The 21,403-nt window shown below is 40.3% G+C and overlaps 1 protein-coding gene across 3 annotated transcripts in view; it reads left to right on the plus strand.

The window, feature by feature from the left end:
- Positions 1-462: 462 nt before the first annotated feature.
- Positions 463-21,403, plus strand: part of LOC132402513 (beta-soluble NSF attachment protein) — a 35,503-nt gene continuing 14,562 nt past the window's right edge. The window contains exons 1-9 of one of the 3 annotated variants that reach the window (XM_059985366.1): positions 463-560; positions 3,701-3,780; positions 7,834-7,845; positions 8,556-8,672; positions 11,356-11,402; positions 11,548-11,625; positions 16,249-16,304; positions 16,394-16,478; positions 20,819-20,923. In XM_059985366.1, coding sequence (XP_059841349.1) covers positions 463-560; positions 3,701-3,780; positions 7,834-7,845; positions 8,556-8,672; positions 11,356-11,402; positions 11,548-11,625; positions 16,249-16,304; positions 16,394-16,478; positions 20,819-20,923 — 678 coding nt within the window. The remainder of the gene's footprint in view (positions 561-3,700; positions 3,781-7,833; positions 7,846-8,555; positions 8,673-11,355; positions 11,403-11,547; positions 11,626-16,248; positions 16,305-16,393; positions 16,479-20,818; positions 20,924-21,403) is intronic. The other 2 variants (XM_059985365.1, XM_059985367.1) reach the window with 2 other exon arrangements.

Raw genomic sequence — 21,403 nt, forward strand, 5'->3', positions numbered from 1 at the left:
TGCGTGTGAAACAGACGCACTGGCAATATTCAATTGAGCAGAATAACCTGGTTTCCGGATGCAAATGTGCGGGCAAGTACAGTAACATTAGCACAAAACTTTCCGAATGGTCCCATACACTACATATTTGCAGCTGGCGAGCATCAGCCCAATATTATGAGCTGGCAGTGGATGCTAGCGGGTTGCCAAGACACGGCTTGGCGCAGAGCGTTCTGGGACTCGTAGTCCTTTTCCAGTTGTTGATGCAGGCGTCTGCCTAATGGGAACTACAAGACCCGGCGTGTTTCACGACCCACGTCGATGTTCTGGTGTGCCGACTTGGTCGAACCGTGGGCGGAGAGGGTCGCAGTCAGCCAGGTGCAGCGAAAGAAACCGGGGGGCGCTTTGCACGCTGCAAGGTCGTAATCGGCTGTAGAATTACATGCCCTTACTTTGAAACACAGAAGAAGAAGAATTGCAAAAATGGATAATTCTGGCAAAGAGAAAGAAGCCATGCAGCTGATGGCCGATGCTGAGAAGAAGGTGAAATCGTCGCATTCGTTCTTAGGAGGCTTGTTTGGGTAAGAGAGGTGGCAGCAGCATCGCTGGGCAGTAAACGGGGTAATTATACTGCTGTCTCAGCAAGCATTGCCTTGGGCATTTGCATGCTGACTCTTTGCATTCTTCAAGTAAAAGATGTGTTTTAATAAATAAATGGCAGCACGTTTTTCATATTGCACAGAAGTGCAATGCATACTTATGTTCCGTGGCGGGGGAAGATCCGAAAGCCTATTATACGGAATAATTCCGCAGATGGAATCCTCTTTGAAAACACTGCAGTGTTTTGCCTGCCATCTTTTTATCTTGAATACTAGTGCTTGTGGAATAATTAAGATAAACGAATATACCATCCAAGATAGGAAATAGAGAGACTGGGAGGAGACAATATTTCCCCTTATGCATAATCCAATTATTGAGGCTGGTGTGGAGAATTGCATGGCAACTGAATGGAAAATAATCTGTTCGCACTGGGTTTTGCCCTTTAAATTGCTGAACAAGTAAAGGCCATTTTTTTTTGCCGAGAGCAGAAGGAAATGTGTATTGGACGTCACCCTCGGGTGAGATTGCAGCTGCTCTCCAGACGCTGGTCCTGGTCCTGGTCTTGTCATGTTTCCTGCCCAAGAAATTGCCCTCGCCGCTCTGCACAGCATGTATCTGCGATTATAATGACCAGCAGTAGCACAAACAGCTGATTCTAGAAATCGCACCGGAATAAATCGTTTCCTAAGTATTCCCTGGAGTCCTGAATTTAAGAAACAAGTTCGGTGTTCAAGAAATTAGTACCGATCTTCACTGGGAATAATTAGTTGTATTGATTTTAATGTTATTCAAAACCACTTTGATTCCTCACCAAATAAATGTTTTGCTGAAATTTAATGATATTAATTCACGTGGATCCAGTTGTGGAAAAATAGAAGTGCGCTCCTCAATGGTAAATAGTATATTTGATTGAGCTAAAAAGCGGATCTCTCTTCCGCCTCCGTCTTTGCAGCATTCCAGTGGCATTACTGCAAAGCATACCCGACCCTTCAGCTAAGTGGTTATCGCTTATCTGTGAGCCTTATGGATGAACAACAATTAGAATGGCTGCAGGGGCTGTCACAATCCATTCCAAACCTTTACTCTCCTGATAACTACATAAAAACCCACCTTCCGATAGGGGAAGGGTCTGACTGTATCACAGGCAGAAACAGGGGCTCTGATAAATAACCCCCTGGTCGGTTAATCCCCATTCTAGTGACTCCATCTCTATATCAGTAGGAATAGTATTTTCAACAAAGGCATGACATTATAATTTGGACCTTCCTGCTTGCTTGCTTTGCATACTTATTGGATAAATTTTGTTATACCATTGGGGAATTAACAGAGGCAGTTAAAATACTTCAGAAATAAACCATCTTACTTGGCTTTTAGCTTTCATTTTCTGACTTACTGTTTCATAAATGCTTTTTAACATTCAAAGTAAATGACTTGCTTCCTGTTATGCTGCTGGTGTTTCAGGTAGCAATGAAGGGTCAATATCTCCGGCAGTGTTCAGGGCTTCTTTCATTGTGCCAGGAGCTTCCCCTTGGTTTTCACTACTGTCAGCGATGCACGTCCTGGGTGAAGAGTCAGGAATGCCACCACACTCTGATGTAGAGGGATTCCTCATTGCTGTCTCCATAACAGTTGTGTTTTACCGGTCAGCATTGTTAGCTCTGTGCTGAACCCCTGAACATGGAGGACTGATGGACCACTCTTACCCTCTGACTTGTTTGGCATGGGTGACCCTACCAAGAGCCAAAGCATAGAGCCCCGACTCCTGCCAACATGGCTCTCTGGGTCATTGAGGCATGCAAGCCTTCAAACCCTGTGACAGTCTCGGTCCTCTTGGAGGAAAGTAACCAGGCATGAGAAATTATAAATCGAGGAACTATTATATGTGATATTAGATCTAATGCACATCGATTACAAGACAAATTCCCTTCATGATTTATTCTTTTAAAGGCTTGTTTGAATTTAAACTGCCCTTCCACTGGTTGCTTTAATTGTGATCTACAGCAGTCATTTTCCCCCTAATAAACTTGGATCCATCAGCAGACAATTTTGTTCACAGCAGTTTATTTCTTTTTTAAAAAAAAATCATTCACGGAATGTGGGCGTCACCAGCTAAGCCAGCATTTATTGCCCATCCCTAGTTGCCCTTGAGAAGGTGGTGATGAGCTGCCCTCTTGAACCCTGAGGTGTAGGTACACCCACAGTGCTGTTAAGGAGGGAATTTCATGATTCTGACCCAACGACATTGAAGGAACGGTGATATGTTTCCAACTCAGGATGGTGAGCGACTTGGAGGAGTTTATAAAATGAGGAGAACTATACATTTTTAGTAGCATCCTGTCATTTTGTTGGATGCCTTATGTTTTTCAGCCTTACGATTGTTTATTACATTAGAATGAATGTTTCTGCAAATGCTTAACCTAACAAATTTTAATATTGTAATTAGGAATATTTGTCACAATACTCTAATGTTCTTTTGGGAATTCTTAATGCTCGCAGAGTTCAAATAGGAACAAAAAATAATAAATAGAACAGAGTTGTGTAAGCTTCATTAGGCGTAACATGAACAGCCCTGCCATATTGTGCACTGAGCTTTGAGGCACTAGAAACACAGATGGTGTAAATCCAGGCAACCGATGCCTTCTCCTAGAATTAATTTGAAATTCATTTAAGTAATTTATAAAATTGTATCATTGATTCGTGGATCTTTGATTTTTATTTGTACGTTAGAAACAGAAATGTCAGCTTTTGACCCTAATGTAAAAATGGTCAAACAAAATGGAGTAAATGAACACCTTTATTGAATAACACATTGATATTCAGTGTTGCACATTTAAGGATGCCTGGCAGGTAGCTTGACCAGAGGACTGTAACTGAGATTGTGTCAGATGAACATCTGTTTTCATTAAGTGCCATGTGGGACAGAGAAGTATATGCTAAAGGATAAAATCATTGGACTGCACTCCCAGACCAGTCTTTGTGTCTGTTTAATCGTGTCCAATGTTTGTAGGATTATATAGGAGAAGTCTTGGGTGAAAATCTAATATTAGGAGAGAGAGGTGGGTTTAGGAAATAAATGATGATGGACTGCTGATTATATTTTCAATATTATATTTCATGACAGAGGGAACTCAAGAATAGAAGAAGCATGTGAAATGTTTGCAAGAGCTGCAAACATGTTCAAGATGGCTAAAAACTGGAGTGGTGAGTTACATTTAAACTGGATTATGGCCCACGGGGTGAAATGCAAACATGATGTTGCTAGTCAAATCTTCAAAATACAGGTGACAGTTGGACATCAACAGCATTTATTATGCTAAAGGGATCGAATTTATGTTAATTTAGTAGAATTATATTGCCTGTTCTTCAGAGCAATGTATTAACATAAAATGACAATGTATATGTTTATGCATGGTTTTATTTATATTCTGTTAAGCAATCCACATTTCTTGGAATGATATAAACCCCAGACTATTTGGAGACATCCACCCCGAGTGAGCTCAAGGCAATTCACCTTTTAAAGAATGTGTTGGCATAAGTGATTTCATTTATGCCACAGCGTCAAGTACAGTACAACAGACAGCCTGTTGCTGCATCAATGGTTGCAAGTCATGCTGCAGAAAGGCAAGTGCCATTGCTGCCTACTTGGTTAGTGCAATTTAAAATATTCGTCATGGTTCTTGCCGACACGACAATTAAAGTACACTCCACTTATGAGCCTTTTCAACCTTTTATTCATCTCTCCAGCAATTCTCCCCATTTTCAAGGTGCTCCTTTCAGTGAATTCTGATTTTTTAGTATTGTCCAGTATTTTCAACAAATCATTCCCTACTTTCACATATTTTGATGCTTAATTTATTATGAAGTAATCATGTATAGCATTTTGATGTCTGTAGATGGATAATAGAGCAGATTAAAGAAAGATAAGATAGATTTAATTTTGAGATGGACAGAAGTAAATCTTCAATTGAAAGATTGTTTAATATCCCAGCAAATGGATGAAAAGGATTAGGGGATTAAATGTGACGTTTGAGGTAGTCACATACCAGTGGACAGATGAAGCTTTTGGAGAGTTCAGAAGGCCATAATTTTTGGTTACAACCACATTATGTATTCAAACCTCATCATTTAAAAAATTGAGCTAATTGTAGTTGAAGTTGTGGTTCAAAGTAGTGCAATAGCAATTAAACCTTCTCTGTCCTGTTTCAAAACCAAGCAAATTGCATTTAGCTAGAAAGATGAAATGTTTTCATTTTGTAAAACAGTATGTTTAATTGGGTAATAAAATATTTTTGGGAATTTCAATTAAAAAAACTATAATGATACTGTCCATAATGTCAGCGGATATGATGTGAAACTTGCCAAGGGGCAAATGTCACTAACTAACTTTCAAAGTTAGTACCCAAAATCCAAAGTTAAACATGTTCAGACTGCAGTCAATATTTTGAATTGAGTATTAGTAATAAGTATAAACACAAGAGACACTGTAGATGGTAGAAATGCAGAGTAACACACACACAAAATGCTGGAAGAACTCAGCAGGTCAGGCAGCATCTATGAAAGTGAATGAACAGTTGACATTTCAGGCTGAGTCTCTTCATCAGGACTCTATAATTACAATTATAGTTATAGAAAAATAATTTATTTATCAATCTCTGACAGCAGCTATGATCACATAGGCTGATAATTGAACTGTTATTTGAAGCAAATTTTTTAATCCACATAGTCGTGGATTCTTGCGTTAACATTGTCACAGTCTTCTAAAACAGCCTTGAAATATTCAGTTTGATTGTGAGATCAATGAATATCCTGCCACCACCAGGGTCTTTTCAATTGGACAGCAAGCTGTTACTGTACTGTTTACCTATGCTGTGCACTTCACATGCATTTTAAATTATACCTTATTGACTTATTTTGTTTTATGTGTTGTGTGTGATATATGTACTGTGGTGCACCATGACCCCGAGGAACGTTGTTTCATTTGATTGTATATACGTACAGTCAGATGACAATAAACTTGAAATAGGATGTTGTTCTAAAATTTTACCTCCATCCCACTCAACCATCCAGAAATGCTGTTTTTTTCTCACATTTGGAATGATTAGCTTCTGCTGGAGATTAGCTTCTGACCCTGACATCTGCTGCTAGCTTTACCTAGATCAGGCTGTTGACCTGGATTTGGAATGAGAGGGTCATAGGGACCTGGCACAGAAGAGGAACTGAGATCAGCGCAGAGCAGCCAGGTGAAGCAGGCTTGAGGGGCCTGGTCCTGCGCTTAAAATGTTCCTGTGAGAGCTGCCAAATTGAAGTATGCTATCAGTCTTAGTGCGAAGCAAAAGAACAGACAGGGCTTTTCTTCCTGATGATAAGTACTTAAGAAGGAATCCTTCTAATGGTGCACCAGATTTTTAGTAGTGTTGATGGTCCCCTCATAGATATACAAATGTTAAGGTGAGATGCTTTCTACAATGAATGTGACTGAGACCATTTTAACTTGTTTCTCTCCAGTATCACAAGAGAAAAGCAAGTAAAGGGTAGATTGCATTGAGACATAATATAACATGTTTTAAATGCTATGCAAATGTGCAATTTGTAAAAATGCCACATCTCCTGCTTTTTGGAAGCACATTTGAAAGAAGTTAGGAGGAATATGGCCCATCTCTATTGACCTAGTACATCTGTAAAATCAAATACTCCTTTTGAATGTGCTATTTTCCTTGAAAAAAACAACAGATTATTATTTCAAAACTTCCTCTTTCTTCGTAGCCCATGCCTTTTGCATTTCAGATCAGTTTTGATGCTCTTGTATGTTTCCCAGTTGAGTCGGTCCTTCGGTTACACAAGGGCTCTGTTCTTGAGAGCTGTCTGTAAACTGTTTATTCATTGCATTCTTTGAGTCATAAACAATTTCACTGAGCATGAACATTTATTTATTTATTTTCTTCCCCTATACAGTTACAATGGCATAGAATCAAAATACCCCACATCTAATGACTGGTTTCAATTGTCTTGAAAGTATCAATGGATGTTTACAAGTGTTAATAGAAGAGATTTACCAAGTCTTTAGAGACTTTAGAGACCTCAGTTTCCAAAGCATGAGTGGCAGCCTGCCTCCTAACAGGTCATAGTACCTGTTTGATTACTGTGGAAGTTTACATGTAAACAGTTTTAAAGACTGATTTTCGAATTAACTGGCTGTTACCCGTATTCCATAAGTCCTGAAAATTCTGTATATAACTTTCTTTATATAGCCTACCTAACTTGAAAAATTACTTTAAAAGAATTATGGGAAAGTTAGCATAAAGTCAGCTTTCCCAAAGTCAAGTCTTTAGTAACCCAGGGAGCCCCTGTGATTGTATTTTTGTTTCCTCAGTTCCAGCACGTGAAAATTGTATTTGTAATTATCATTGTTGAACACAGTATCTATAATTATCTTGTTGCTAGCACAATATCCATAGGTCAGATTCCAATTTTCCATCCTTTTACAGACTATTGTCTGTACATTGAAAGTGACATGTTTGCTTTGTTAGCCCTTTTAAATCTTCCTCGGCAGACTCTGTTTTCTCAAACTATTCACATTTTTGATCCATGTGCATTGTTTAAAAACTTTACAACAATAAAACATACATTTCTAACCTATTTGCATACCAGACAGATTTCTTACGCTCAGTCCCTGCTGCTCTTCCATTCCATTGTACCTTCTGTGCGTAGCTGATTTCACAACTCAAACCTAAATCATCAGTGTTGGAAAATAACCAAAAGGATTACATCAGAACAATTTCCCACATTGCACGATGTTGCTGCAATTGAAATTTCTGCATTCATTGCAAAATTGGATGGGATCACAAAGTGTGTGTGAATGATGATTGAAGTTGCATGCATGCATATTTGACCACTTGGTCCCTCTCGAGTTTGATTACTTGTTTTTTATTTGAGCTGGAATTAAACTTTTGAAATACAGAATCTTTCAGTAATGCCATATGTCAGCTCTAAGGAGCTGCCCAGTTTATAGTCATGTTCCAGTTTCTACCTTAATCCTGCTTATCCATTTGCCCTTTGGAGAAAATTCTAATGGACAAGGATTCCATTTCCCTTTCAGATAGTTCATGGCCCTTGCAGAAAACCATTATTTTCCTTTTCTAATGAACGATTTTAATCCAGAAATGTTTGCTCTGTTTTTCTTCCAACAGATGCAAGCTGACCTGCTGTGTGTTGTCTGTTCTTATTCTCTTCTCCTTCCTGGTACTCCCTTCTCAGAATCGGAATCAGGTTTATTCTATCATCCCTTCCATTGATTTTAAATCTGAACCCTAAACGTGCCAAGCCAGTTACAGATATTTACAAAACCCACAACTCTCTCCGGGATTGCAACTGATTTCTCAGTTAACATTGAAAGACGATATCTGTAACTGATGCAATCCATAAAAATCTGTAACATCAGTTTAACTGCAAAAAAAAGGGACTGCATGGTCCCTTCCTGTGGAGCTCTGTTATTACCACAATCGTCAGAACTTTGCAAATTGAATAGGAACAGTACCTACAGTTTCATCCATGATTGCATCTTAAATTTGTGACGTGTGGATTTGACCAAATCATTCAAACTGCATAGGATAATTGAGCCATGATATACTTAAGCAATGAGCTTGTTGGCCTTTACTTTTTTTTGTTTTAGAACATTGAAGTAGCTTGAGTTGCAAAAGAAGTAAGGTTTGATTCTTGATGTTAATGTAAACCTCAGAATTCCCAGGATTACAATGCACTGCAGAATATCTGTGTTCTTTTTATTCCAAGCATTAAGTCAAACTATAAACCAGAACTGTTCACTGGTGGTTTATCATGAAACTAATAATCTACAGTCTACCAGTTACGTTGGTTGTGCTGAGCAAGGGGAATGGTCTTGCTGGGTTCCTGGGGAGTTGTCACTGTTCTGCCACGTGTTGAAGTACAGCAGATCTCATTGTTTCCTTTGCATTGAATAGCTGCAGGGAATGCATTTTGCCAGTCAGCCAAGCTCCACCTGCAGCTGCAGAGCAAACACGATGCTGCCACCAGTTTTGTGGATGCAGGGAATGCGTACAAGAAAGCAGATCCACAAGGTAAGGGATGTAAAATAAACTGGCTGCAAATCCCCATCTTAATTTAATGGGAGTAAATCAGGCTTGCTAACAATTTGGTAGTACAGATGAGGGTATGCTGTGGGGAGTGGGGAAACTACTCATATTGTCTTTTTCCTCAGATGTCAGTAGCTTCTAAAACGGTTCATTCAGTCCCGTCCCACAGCAACACAACCCGTGATGTAGTCCGCCTTACACCCTTTGGAGAGGTACTCTACATTGTAGAAGGTGGAGAATGGGAACCAAAGGCTATATATGACTACAACTTTGGGATTCAGTGACGCCATCACTTTCCGTTCTTGCCAGGTTAACGGTTTCACTTGAATATCACTGACTCAAGTGGGGCTGAACGCAGCTCACGAGAATGGTTAGCTCTGAGTAGAAACTCCAGGCTCGCCCTGAGCTGCTGCAATAGCAGCTGCTCTGGTTAATTTGAATCTGAGGAATGAAAAGCTTTTGACTTGAGACCTTGCCTGTTGTCAGTGGAGTGTTCAATTCACTGAGGCAAGAAAGGAAGTTGTTGCAACAGTCACAGTGGAGGTGCTAGGCAGCACTGTCTCCTTCCACACAGTCAAGCGGCCGATTCATCTGGACGTAATATGAAGTTATGAACCTGAGATGTTTTCAGTGTTTGGCCCCTCTCACCACCACACGTTCATTCAGTTCCTGGCGCAGCTCTATGAGGTCAGCGCAGGTTTACTGTACTCATTAAGAGAGAAATGATGACAAGAGGGACAAGTAACAAGTGCAATAGCATTTATTTTTCCCAGGCTCATTTAGCAGGACATTTTGGAAACCATTAGTACCATCTGAAAAATTCTTTTGCTACCACAGAAAAAATGCATGGTGTTTTAGTCTGCAAATGGCACAGAACTGGGAAGGGTTTTGATTGTGAAGGTTAGTATTGATTACAGGGTGATCCTGATCAGTTGGGGAAGGGGACTGAGGAATGGCAAATGGATTTCAAAACAGATAAGTGTGAGGTGATGCATTGTTAAACCAGCGTAGTACTTGGTAGGGCACCGGGGAGTATAATAGAACTTGGGGACCTAGTAAGGGTAGAGCATTGCTTGCTGAAGGTGGCATCACAGGTAGGCAGGTTGGTGAAAGAGGCATTTAGCATCAGTTAAAGTACTGTACTGAGTTGGAGAAGCTGCAACTGGAGTGCTGTGTATAGTTTAAGCTGCCCAGTATGGATAAAAAATTGGAACGTGTGCTGAGAAGACAAGCCTGAGTAATAAGGAGAGGTTGGCCAGGCTGGATCTTTATTTCTGTAGAAGAATGAAGTGGAACTTTATAGAAGTTTTAAAAATTATGAGGAGGCATAGGCAAGGTAATGGTGTTTTCCCCAGGGTAGGGAGTCCGAAAGTAGGGAGCGTAGATTTAGGGTGAGAGGAGAAAAGATTTAAAACAGACTGGGGGGCAATTTCTTCACACAGGGGGGTGAAGATTATGTGGGATACGTTGGCTGAAGCAGGAACAATTGGATCATTAAAGGAACACTTGGATAGGTATGTGGAAGGGTGAAGCAGAGGGATATGTACCAGACACTGGAAGTTGGGACAAGCTGGGTAGGCACTGTGGTTGGCAGGTATGTATTGGGCCAAAGGACCTGTCTCCTTTCTGTGCTTTATGATTCTATGCACGCAGTTTGTACTCGAGATTCAGGCATTGGGGGTTCTCTGTGCATTAGAACATCAGAAGAGGGACCTAGAATGAGAATTACTGATTTTGTGGACTTTGCAATAAATTTCTGACTTTTATCTACAGTTGATTTCCCACTGAACTGGTATTAGGCACTGTACACTAGTGTTTTTATTTGAAATGAATTTTCTAGGCCTTGTAATCCTATAGTTAGGATTTGTTTCCCAGCAGAGCTTTAAGAATGTAGAGAGAGAATTCTTTGCTAAAATGCTGAAATGTGACTAGAATTTTAAAGCTTTGATCCAAGTAGGTTGGTGGAGCTTCCATAACTAAAGCACCTTTCCTCTACTCTGATCTCCAACCCAGCCCACACTATTCTCTGACAAAATAAAATCTGTCCTGTGACCACCAACTACAGCAGCCCTTTAAAGAAGCTTTCTTGGTTACTCCAAGTGGAGAACTTCTAAGCTGTAAACAGGACCCTTCCTGATGCTGTAAGATTCAATGTGAGATGGTTTCCTGAGGTGCTGGAGTTGTACAGCACAGAAACAGGGTCTTCAGCCCACCCCAAACTTTCTGCCCATCAGCACCAGTCCTGTTTCCCTACACCAGGACTGTTATTTATTCTAATTTTCTCTAATACTTTGTCTCCCTTGTCATTAATTATCTGGCATGAATTGTCAAACTGTTTGTCAATCCTATTTAACAGCAGGAGCCAGTGTTCAAAACCTTAGTTCCTCTTTATTTAAGAAAGCTCATTTAACTTGATGGTAGAATAATTGATATTCTGTTTTTCTTAGTAATATCTCTCCAGATTTGTGTATCCAGTTTGCTAGTTTCTCATAGATATTTGTATGCAGCCCAATTGATTTGAATGATGTTTTGATCTATTCAGACCAACCTATGACTTAGCAGGCCTGCAGGAGATTGTAAACTGAAATTACTGAAATGTTATCTATAGATTGAACATCTTAATGATGGAGATAGCTTTTCTGAAGCAGCCTTACTCTTCTCCCTACAGAGGCCATCAACTGCTTAAATGCAGCCATCGATATATACACAGATATGGTAAGAAGCTTGATTATGTATTTCTGAGATCACTAATTATTTTAATGCATCTGTAACCACAGAGTAGCAGATGATGTTTACATAGCAAGTTTATCTGAAAGCACAGATCAAACCCATAACAAAATTCTTTATTTTTATTCTACAGGGGAGATTCACGATTGCAGCAAAACACCACATTACAATTGCAGAAATTTATGAATCTGAGCTGGTAGATATTGAAAAGGTATTGTGTTATACTGAGCCTTTTCTCATACACCGAATCTGCTCTTCAGTATACATTCTTGTAAAATGTGAATGCAGTGCCTTGTAAAAGTATTCAGCCCCCAACCCTTTTGTTCACATAAATGAGTATTACCACCAGGGATTTTGATCAATTTAACTGAGAATTTTTATTTGTGAATTATGTGCTCTTTTTTTTCACGTTAGAGGACAGAAACGGATAATTGTAAAGCATGAAAAGCTGAAAAGTCTGCAGTTGAAAAGTATTCACCCCCCCCCCCCCCCCTTGCAGCTATTACAGCCTTTTTGGATCTTTTTGAGTACACCTCAATGAGCTTTGCACAACGTGATGGAGAAAGATTTACCCATTCCTCCTTGCAGAATTGCTCATGCTGTTAGGTTAGTTGTGGAGTGACAGTGGACAGCATTCTTGAGGTTTTGCCTGAGATGTTCGATTGGGTTAAGGTCACGACTCTGCCTGGGCCACTTGAGGACATCAATTTTCTTCATTTGAAGCCACTCTGTGGTTGCTCTAGGAGTGTGCTTTGGGTTGTTGCCCTGCTGAAAGATGAACGTCCTCCCGAGTTTAAGTTTTCTGGCAAAGGTCTGCAGGTTTTTACCCAGGACGTCTCTGTATATTTAGCAGAATTCAACTTCCCATCAATCTTGGACCAGATTTCCAATCGCTGCTGCTAAAAGCCATCCCCATAGCCTGATACTTTACAGTAGGGATGGTGTTACCTGGCTTATGCGCAGTATTAGATTTATGCCACATGTACCGCTTAGTGTTGAGACCAAAAATTCCCACTTTAGTCTCATCCGACCGCAAGACCTTCTTCCACGTCTTTACAGTATCTTCTAAGTAACTCTTTGCAGGCAAGGTTATTCACTATTTTTTAAAGCCAGATCTTCTTCCTTGCCTCTTTTCCATAAATACCCTTTCCATGCAAGGCCTTACAGATTGTGGAGCATTGAACTTCATCTCCGGTTGCAGCCACTGGCTTCTGCAGCTCACTCAGTGACTTTTTCTTTCACAGTAGCTTCTCTTACAAGTGCCATTCTTCTCCAGTGAGTAAGTTTAGAGGGGCGGCCTGACCTAGGCAGTGAGGCTGTGCTTTCATATACTTTTCCACTTTTTCATGGTGGATCACAATGAGCGCTGAGGTATGTTCTATGTCTTTGAGATGGTTTTCCTCAGATTTGGGCTTCTTGACTTATCTAGAATGCTCTTTTGTTTTCACTTTGCTTTTGTCTGGTGAATGTCTACCAGCCTTTGGGATCTTACAGGGAGAGCGGGTATTTATTCTTATGAATTCATTGAAAACAGATGGTCCTCCAATTTTCTATATCGACAAACTGGGTGAGTTGGTCAGTTAATACTGTACATTGCAGCTGAGGAGAAAGTTATCAATGTCATTGCAAAGGGGATGAATAATTTGTCAGCCTCACAATGTTGGGTTTTTAATTTTGAATAAGTTATTGACAGGTTTGTAGGACTTTTTTTGATTTGACATGATGCACAGTATTTTCTAGATAAGCTCAAAATCCTACTTCAATATATTTTAAATTTAGAAAATGAGATAATAAAATGTGAAGATAGTTATGGGGGCTGAACGATTTTCAAGTCACTGTACGTTTTGGGGTTAACTTTGTATAATCATAAAGGGTTTAGAGAGCCACGGTGCTTGTCCATGTTGGATTCTCAGCTGAACGCCACGAGACTCCCTCTCCTCACCTTCGTGTTTTTAATTTTTCAATCACAGCTATTTTCCTGTTAAGTGGACTTCAGAATGCTTTCCATGTGCCACTGATGGTGAAGTATGTTTTAATTAACATGAGTTGGGGGGAGGCAGGAGAAAAGGCTTCCCTAGTCATAGAACACAAGTGACTCTGCAGATGCTGAAAATCTTGAGCAAGCATCGCTCTCTCCTTGAGCCCCATGTCCCTCCCTACTGATCTCCCTCCTAGCAGTTATCCCTGCGAGCATGACAAATGCCGGTTCTCTCAAACTATTTCTTTTTTGAGCTTGGAAAAAATTAGAAGCACTATTTTTGACATCAATTAAATTTGAAGAAACTTGGGGACCATTCATTCGACATTTTCATATGAATTAATTTGGCCTCTTCCAGACCTTCTCTTTACTTATTCTTGTTCAGGTATGGAGTTCCGGAGTTTTTGGCACTATCATATACAAATAAACTGTTATTATTGCCCGTGTTAGTTTAGTTTAGTAATTTTTTTATATTTTTTTGCCTGTATTTTTATAATTTTTTCTTTTTCTTTTGATGATTATTTTTATTTTTTTCATATAACTATTATAGACTTGATTGATAATGTGCTATGTTTTTCTGTTGATATTTTAATAGGATATTGTTATCCTACTATTAATTCAATTTCAAGTCTTATGCATTTATAACCTATTTATTATTATATTTATGTTTTTTTATATATGAAATTAAATAAAAAGATTGAAAAAGAAAAAAAGACAAATGCCATACCTGCCCCTACACCGCCATTCAGGACCCCAACATTCCCTCCAGGTGCGGCGACACTTCACCTGTGAGACTGTTGGGGTTGTCTACTCCATCTGGTGCTCCCCGTGGGGTTTCTCCTACATTGTTGAGGCCAGGTGTAGATTGGGAGGACTGCTTTGTTGAGCACCTTCGCTCTGATCACCACAGAAGCTGGGGTTTCCTGGTAGTCCCCCTTTTCATTTTGACTTTTCATTCCCATTCCGACATGTTGGTCCATGGTCTCCTCTGCTGCTGCAGTGAGGCCACAGTCAGGTTGGAGGAGAAGCAGCTCCTGATGACATAAACATTGATTTCTCTAATTTCTGGTAATTTCTTTCCTCCCCCTCTCTTTACCCATTCCTCCATTGTGGCTCCCTTCCTGCCCCTTTTCCTCACCTGTCCCTCAGTGCCTCTTCTCTTTCCTCCATCTCCTCTCCTATCATATTCCTCCTCCTTCAACCCTCTACCTTTTCCGTCTATCACCTACCAGCTCCTCACTTCACCTCCCCTCCTTCCCCCAACACCCACCTACCCCACCTCACCTGGTCTCACCCATCACCTTCCAGCTTGCATTCCTTCTCCTCCCCATCTTGTTATCCTGGCTTCCACCCCCTTCCTTTCTCGTCTTGATGAAGCGTCGACTATTTATTCCCCTGCCTGACTCGTTGAGTTCCTCCAGCACTTTGAGTGTGAGGCTCTGCTAAGTTACCACTAGGTTCTACAAATTAACAACTAGTTGAATGTTGCTTTGCTCTCAATCCTGTCAGCTCCCAATAGAATGCCCTTGAATGCCCTTGATGTGAGTGCTTCTCCCTATAGATGCTGCCTGGCCTGCTGTGTTCCACCAGCATTTTGTGTGTGTTGCCCTTGAATCTATTATTGTTCTTGCTAGAATCTGCCAATCTCATCTCAATTACCTATTGAGCTACTTCATTTTGCTTTGCCAGCATATTTGTATATATAGCTATACTCCCTCATCTAAGTCATTGTGAAATGGTGAGAACACGATAGAAATCCACAGAGGGTTATGCTAATACCTAGCTGCTACTTCTAAAGCCTGCAGTACTGAAGGAGGGGATTTGCCTATATATATCCCTCTCCTCCTCTCTCTTACTCTAAATACAGAATTGGGTTTATTATCACTATTCGGTGTCATGAAATTTATTGTTTTGCAGTGGCAGTACAGAGCCATACATTAAATTACTGTAAGTTACACTAATAAATTTATGTTCATGGTTTGTTCAGAAATCTGATGGTGGAGGGGAAGAAAGTGAGCCTGAAACATTGAGTGTGTGCCCTCAGGCTCTGGTGCCGCCTCCCTGCTGGTAGCAGTGTGACGAGGGCATGGTTTGGATAGTGAGGGTCTTTTAATTATGGGTGCTGCCTTCCTGAGGCATCATCTTTTGTAGCTGCCGTCGATGCTGGGGAGGCTAGTGCCCATGTTGGAGCTGGTTGAGTTTACAATGCTCTGCAGCCTTTTCTGATCCTGTGCATTTGCCCTTTACTCTTGAAAATATTGAAAGTGAAGATGCAATTGCTTATGGAACGTTTTCATGAAATATGATTGCAGGCAGTACATTTCAGGTGTTAAGAATCCTCGGTATGAAAAATTCCTCCTTATTTTCCTACCTGCACTTGGGATATTTTTCTAAAACCCTAACCACTTCCAGGGAAAACTTCCATGAGCTTGAACTGTCAAAACCCTCATAATTTTGAACACCTCAGTTTGAACTCCTCTTGACCTTCATTGTCATAGATAGATCCATTACAAATATCACAATCTCTCTACATAACTGGATTCCCTTGAATCAAGTATTGTCTTGGCAAATTTTTCCTGTAGCCTGTGAAGTGCTTTGAGATTCCCTTTAAACGTTGCTTCCCTGAATTGCACACAGCACTCCAGTGCTGTATGACGTCTATCCCCATCCTGTGAATTAGAAAAGTAATCTGACTGAGATTGCTGATGTACATAGAAAGGGGAATGAAAATCCTTTGGAAGTATAACAATTGCCTCAAGTAAGATAGAGTACGGAAGTCCTCAGAATCTGATAAAGAATGCCTCAGGGAGGTCTGTGGCTTTTAAACGTGGTTACACATTTGTTTGTATTTCCCAGGCTGTTGCTCATTATGAACAAGCTGCAGATTATTACAAAGGAGAAGAATCAAACAGGTACTTAACGCAATATTATCTCTGGCGAATAAATGAATTCTATTCCATTGCATTAAAAATGTAACTGACCTGGCTTCTCTTTATTTCAGTTCGGCTAACAAGTGTCTTTTGAAAGTGGCTGCATATGCTGCACAACTGGAGCAGTATCAGAAGGCAATAGAAATTTATGAGCAGGTTAGTAATAATGGGGGATTCATTTTGTTGTGTATTTAAACTTTAATATATAGGAGCAGAATTAGGCTGTTTGAGCCATCAAGTCTACTCTGCTATTCAACCATGACTGATTTATTATCCCTATCAACCTTATTCTCCTGCCTTCACCCCATAACCTTTGACACCCTTACGAATCAAGAACTAATCAACCTCCCCTTTAAATATACCCAAATAACTTGGCCTCCGCAGTGGTAAAGGTGGTGAATTCCACAGATTCGCCACCTTCAGGCTAAGGAAATTTCTTCTCATCTGTGTTTTGAAGGGATGTCCTTCGATTCTGAGTCTGTGTCCATTGGTCCGAGACTTCCCCGCTATAGGAAACATCCTCTCCACATCCACTCTTTCTAGGTCTTTCAGTATTCTATAGGTTTCAATGAGATTTCTCTCTTATTCTTCTAAACTCCAGCCAGAGCCATGAAATGCTCCTCATATCTTAACTCTTGCATCCTTGGGAACATCCTTGTGAATGTCCTTTGGACTGTCTTCATCCATCCTTTTGTCTTACCCCTTTCTCCCGATTAATATAATCTTTTTTTTCTCTTGTCTGTTTCCACATCAGTCAAAGTGTGAGCACATTATGGGCACGTACAGCCACTTAAAGAGCTGCTTAATATAATGTTGGACCCAACTGCGGATGACTGATGCATTCTAAATCTATTTTGAGTCTGTGTTCCTAGCCTTGAAATCCAGCTGCTTTTTTTGTTGCTCTAACAGTTACATGCCTTCCTTGAATAGCAAATGGTTCCTAATTTACAAATGTCATAAGTTGATTTGTCCATAAGGAAAAAAATGCAAAAAAATCACCTGAGATGGTAACCACACCTATTGTTATGAACGGTATCAAAAGTGCATCTGACAGAAAAGAAGGAACAATTACAAAAAGTGGAGAAAGAGAGAAAGGAAACTAGTTCTGCAGTTCTTGTGAATGATTCTGATTCATTTATTTATCACATATACATTGAAACGTACAGTGAAATGGATCATCTGTGTTAACACCCAATGCAACCTAAGGTTGAGCTGGGGGAAGCCCATAGGTATCACCATACATTTTAATAGCAATATAGCATGTTAGCAATGTTACACAGAACGATACTAGCAGCAGCAACTAAAAGCAACAACAGCAAAACATGGACCTTTCCTCCCTCCACACCCACATGCAGACAGGCCTGCAACCCCAGGCTGCCTCCAGGCCTTCAACATCCAGTGGATTTCCAGACGTCAAGCCTCTCACTTCCCCAGTAGACTCGCAGATCCAGGTCTCTGCATATCAGGCTTCGACCCCTGGCCTCGCGGACTTTGCTCTTCAACCTTCAGGCTTCAGTCTTTGTTACCAACCCCAGGACTCGTTGATGATGGGACCTGGAAGTCCTGGCCTGCCAACCTAGAGTGTCACTGGCCTTGGTGCCACCTGCCTGCACGGATCTGGCCTACTTTGTTCTCCCTAAACCCTAAGCTGAACCCTAACTCCCCACTCCTATCACTAAAGTCATTTTTATGAACCTAAAAAAATATAACTGTGTCTGAGCCACGATTTCGACACTCATTGCAGCTTGGCACCATCCTGACTGAGAGGTAGAGAAAGGCAGGGGCAGGGGATGGGGGATGGATGGAGAGAGAGGTATAGAAGGTAGTGGATAGGGGTACCTGTGTGGTATAAGTACATCAGCCGTGAATTTCCTAATATGAGAGCTCATTCGTATGTAGAGGTTTGTAAGGTAGGTATTCATAACCTGAGAAGTCCTGTATTGCTTTTCAATGCTGAACTATTTTTAGTTTCTACATCTCTAGACAAAAGTAGCAAGCTCTTACTGTTGACTTTCTCTTAAATTTTAAGAGCAAATAACACAATGCAATTTTCCACTTATTCCCCTTCACCTCCTTCGAGTTAGACCTCAGATATTAAACTAAAACATCACTGTCTTTTTAAGCAGGAATAAGACCTGAATTTTGAAGTAAAACCCCATTACCTATTCACAGTAATCTTCAGCGGTGTTAGTGCGTGGCCAAGTGACCCAAGTCTAGCGAACTGAAGGTCACTAGTTCGAGCCTTGGCTGAGGCTGCGTGTGTATCCTTGAGCAAGGCACTTAACCACACATTGCTCCGCGATGACATCGGTGCCAAGCTGTATGGGTCCTAATGCCCTTCCCTTGGACAACATTGGTGGCGTGGAGAGGGGAGACTTGCAGCTTGGGCAACTGCCGGTCTTCTATATAAAAAAAAACCCTGGAAACTTTCCAAGGCACAAATCCATGGTCTATCGAGACTAACAGAGGCCTACACACAAAATCTTCAGCCCATGATGCATATTTAAGCTAATTCCATTTGCCTGCATTTCGCCCATTTCCCAAACCATTTTTCGCGGTGTACCTGTCCAGGTGTCTTTTATGTGTTGTTATTGTACCCGCCTTAACCATTTCCTGTAGTGGCTCGTTGCATAAATATATCAGAGTTGCCCCTTGGGTCCCTTTTTAAATCTTCTGTCTTAAACCTATGCCAATTACATATCCATTTATCTACAGTAGCTTCCCATGTGATATAACATTTCAAATGAGGCTTCCATGCAAGGCTTTGTCAGAGCATTGCTAAAGTCTAAAGACAACATCTACTACCTTGCCCTCATCAGTCCTCTTGGTTACTTCTTCACAAAAAAAACACTACCAGATTTGTTAGTCAATCCCTGTCTATCAAAATGCGGGTGGATCCTGTTCCTTAGAATCCCATCTAGTAATTTATCCACTTCCTGCCCTGTAGGGCCCTGCCATTAAACAACAGAACATGAGCCACCCTCCAGTCTTCCAGAACTTCACTCATGGCTAAAGATGATGCAGATATCTTTGCAACAACCTCTGCAATTTCTTCCCTTGCTTCCCACAATGTACTGGGACGCACTCAGTCAGTCCCTGAGAATGTATCCACCTTAAAGTGCTTTGAACTTTCTCGTCTTCAGCAATCCTTATTTAGTCCAAGATTGATAACTTTGCCTTGGTTCCTGAGCTTCCATAATCTTTTCAACAGGAAGGAAGAATGATGACAAGTATCCTTTAAAAATCTTAGCCATCTCATGTAACTCCATGCATAAACAGCCCTGCTGGTCTTCAAGTGGGCTTGTTATCTCCCAGGCCTCTCTTTTATTCTTCATCTACCCGTAAGCTATCTTGGGACTTTCCTTAAACTTCCCTGCCAGATCCATCTCCTGTATTCTTTTTGCCATACTGATTTCCCTTGTAAGTGTACTCTTGTATTTCATATATATTTGATCCCAGCTACCTAATTCTGATGTGTACCTCCTTGTCCCAAATCAGAGCCTCAATATCTCTCAATAACCAAAGTTCCCTAAACTTTCCAGCCTTGTCCTTCAACCTAGTAGGAACATGCTGCCCCTGAACTCCAGTTACTGCACTTGTAAAAGTCTCCCACTTACCTGATGTCCCTCTATCTGCAAACAGTCTCACCCATCTAACCTCTGCAAAATCCCATTTAATGCCTCCAAATTTGGCTCTAACTCAGTGTATGACCTTATTTCAGAGACCATTCCTGTCATTCTTTAGAACTATTTTAAAACTTAATGGAATTGTGGTCACTCAGGCAAAGTGCTGTGGTCACTACACAGTCAAACACAGCAAGGAGCCGAGAATGCACTCCTCTTGCCTCTATGCAAATAAGCTGGCATGGTCTGAGGTAAGCCCAGAAATTCAGCTATCCTAACCACAGTCATCAGCAAACCTCATTGATATCAAGATTAATCAAGTCTAGTGGGTAGCTTCCTGGAAGCATTTGGCATCATTTGATCATAGACCAGAGTAAGAGGTTGTGTTTGGTAGAAATTTTATAATTCAACTGAATGGTATGAGAGAGAGGTTGATGAGATCCATCAAAAATAAAAGGCAAATTAAATACTTCAAGGTAGTCTTACAAAGTTGCTTTTGATTTTCTATTTTAGAATTTCCATGGCTTCCACCAGCCATTTTCTTGTCAATTCAGCATTGGGTAACTAGCCAATCATTTTCAGAAATACAGTAGACATTTTGAAGAATTTCCTGAGAGTTGTCATGATTAATAATTGTTTTGGGATGGTTTTAGCCTGACGCTGGAATAGCTGCAGTTTGGACAGTATACTCCTGATAATTATTTCTGTTGATAAATCTAGAACATTTTCTAGACAAATCTGAATATATTTTGTATTCAGGCTCTAGTTTATCACCAACAATTGAAGACAATATTATTACCTAGGCTGTACATTACTTAATTGTTTTTTGCTTGTGTCTAGTCAAGTGCAATTGAAGCGCTTTTTGTGTTGCAGGTTGGGACCAACACAATGGACAATCCACTGCTGAAATATAGTGCAAAGGAATATTTCTTCAAGGCTGCACTGTGCCATTTTATTGTTGATGAGCTGAATGCCAAGGTGAGTATTACATTGTTAACTATATTTCATATTATATATAATATGTAAATATGAAATAATGTATTTTATAGTTCATATAATAAAGTAAGTCTGTGTTCTTGGATTAAAATGAAGCTTGATCTGATAAGTTGATTTCTGCCAGTTAGAATTGATGCAAAGAGTCTCTACCTAGGGCTCAAGAATGAGCTTGCTTCCACTGAAACATAAGTTAGCAATCTCACATGATTTCAAAATAGAAAAGACTGGTATGTTGTTGTTCTAAGGACAAGCTTACACACATTTTGGAGGAGAAAATTAAATTAATTTTATATTATTTTAACAATTATTTTGTTTTCTTTACACTTGTGTACTGGAAATGACATTACAAATCTTGAATTTGTAGTCTTCGTTTCAATAGCCATAAAATCCCATGAAATCTTAGAAGCAAATTTAGAGGTAGTTGTTTTTATAACAATCATCATGTGAATTGTTAACAGCACT

This window comes from Hypanus sabinus, chromosome 12 (genome assembly GCF_030144855.1).
Source record: "Hypanus sabinus isolate sHypSab1 chromosome 12, sHypSab1.hap1, whole genome shotgun sequence".
Classification (NCBI taxonomy): domain Eukaryota; kingdom Metazoa; phylum Chordata; class Chondrichthyes; order Myliobatiformes; family Dasyatidae; genus Hypanus; species Hypanus sabinus.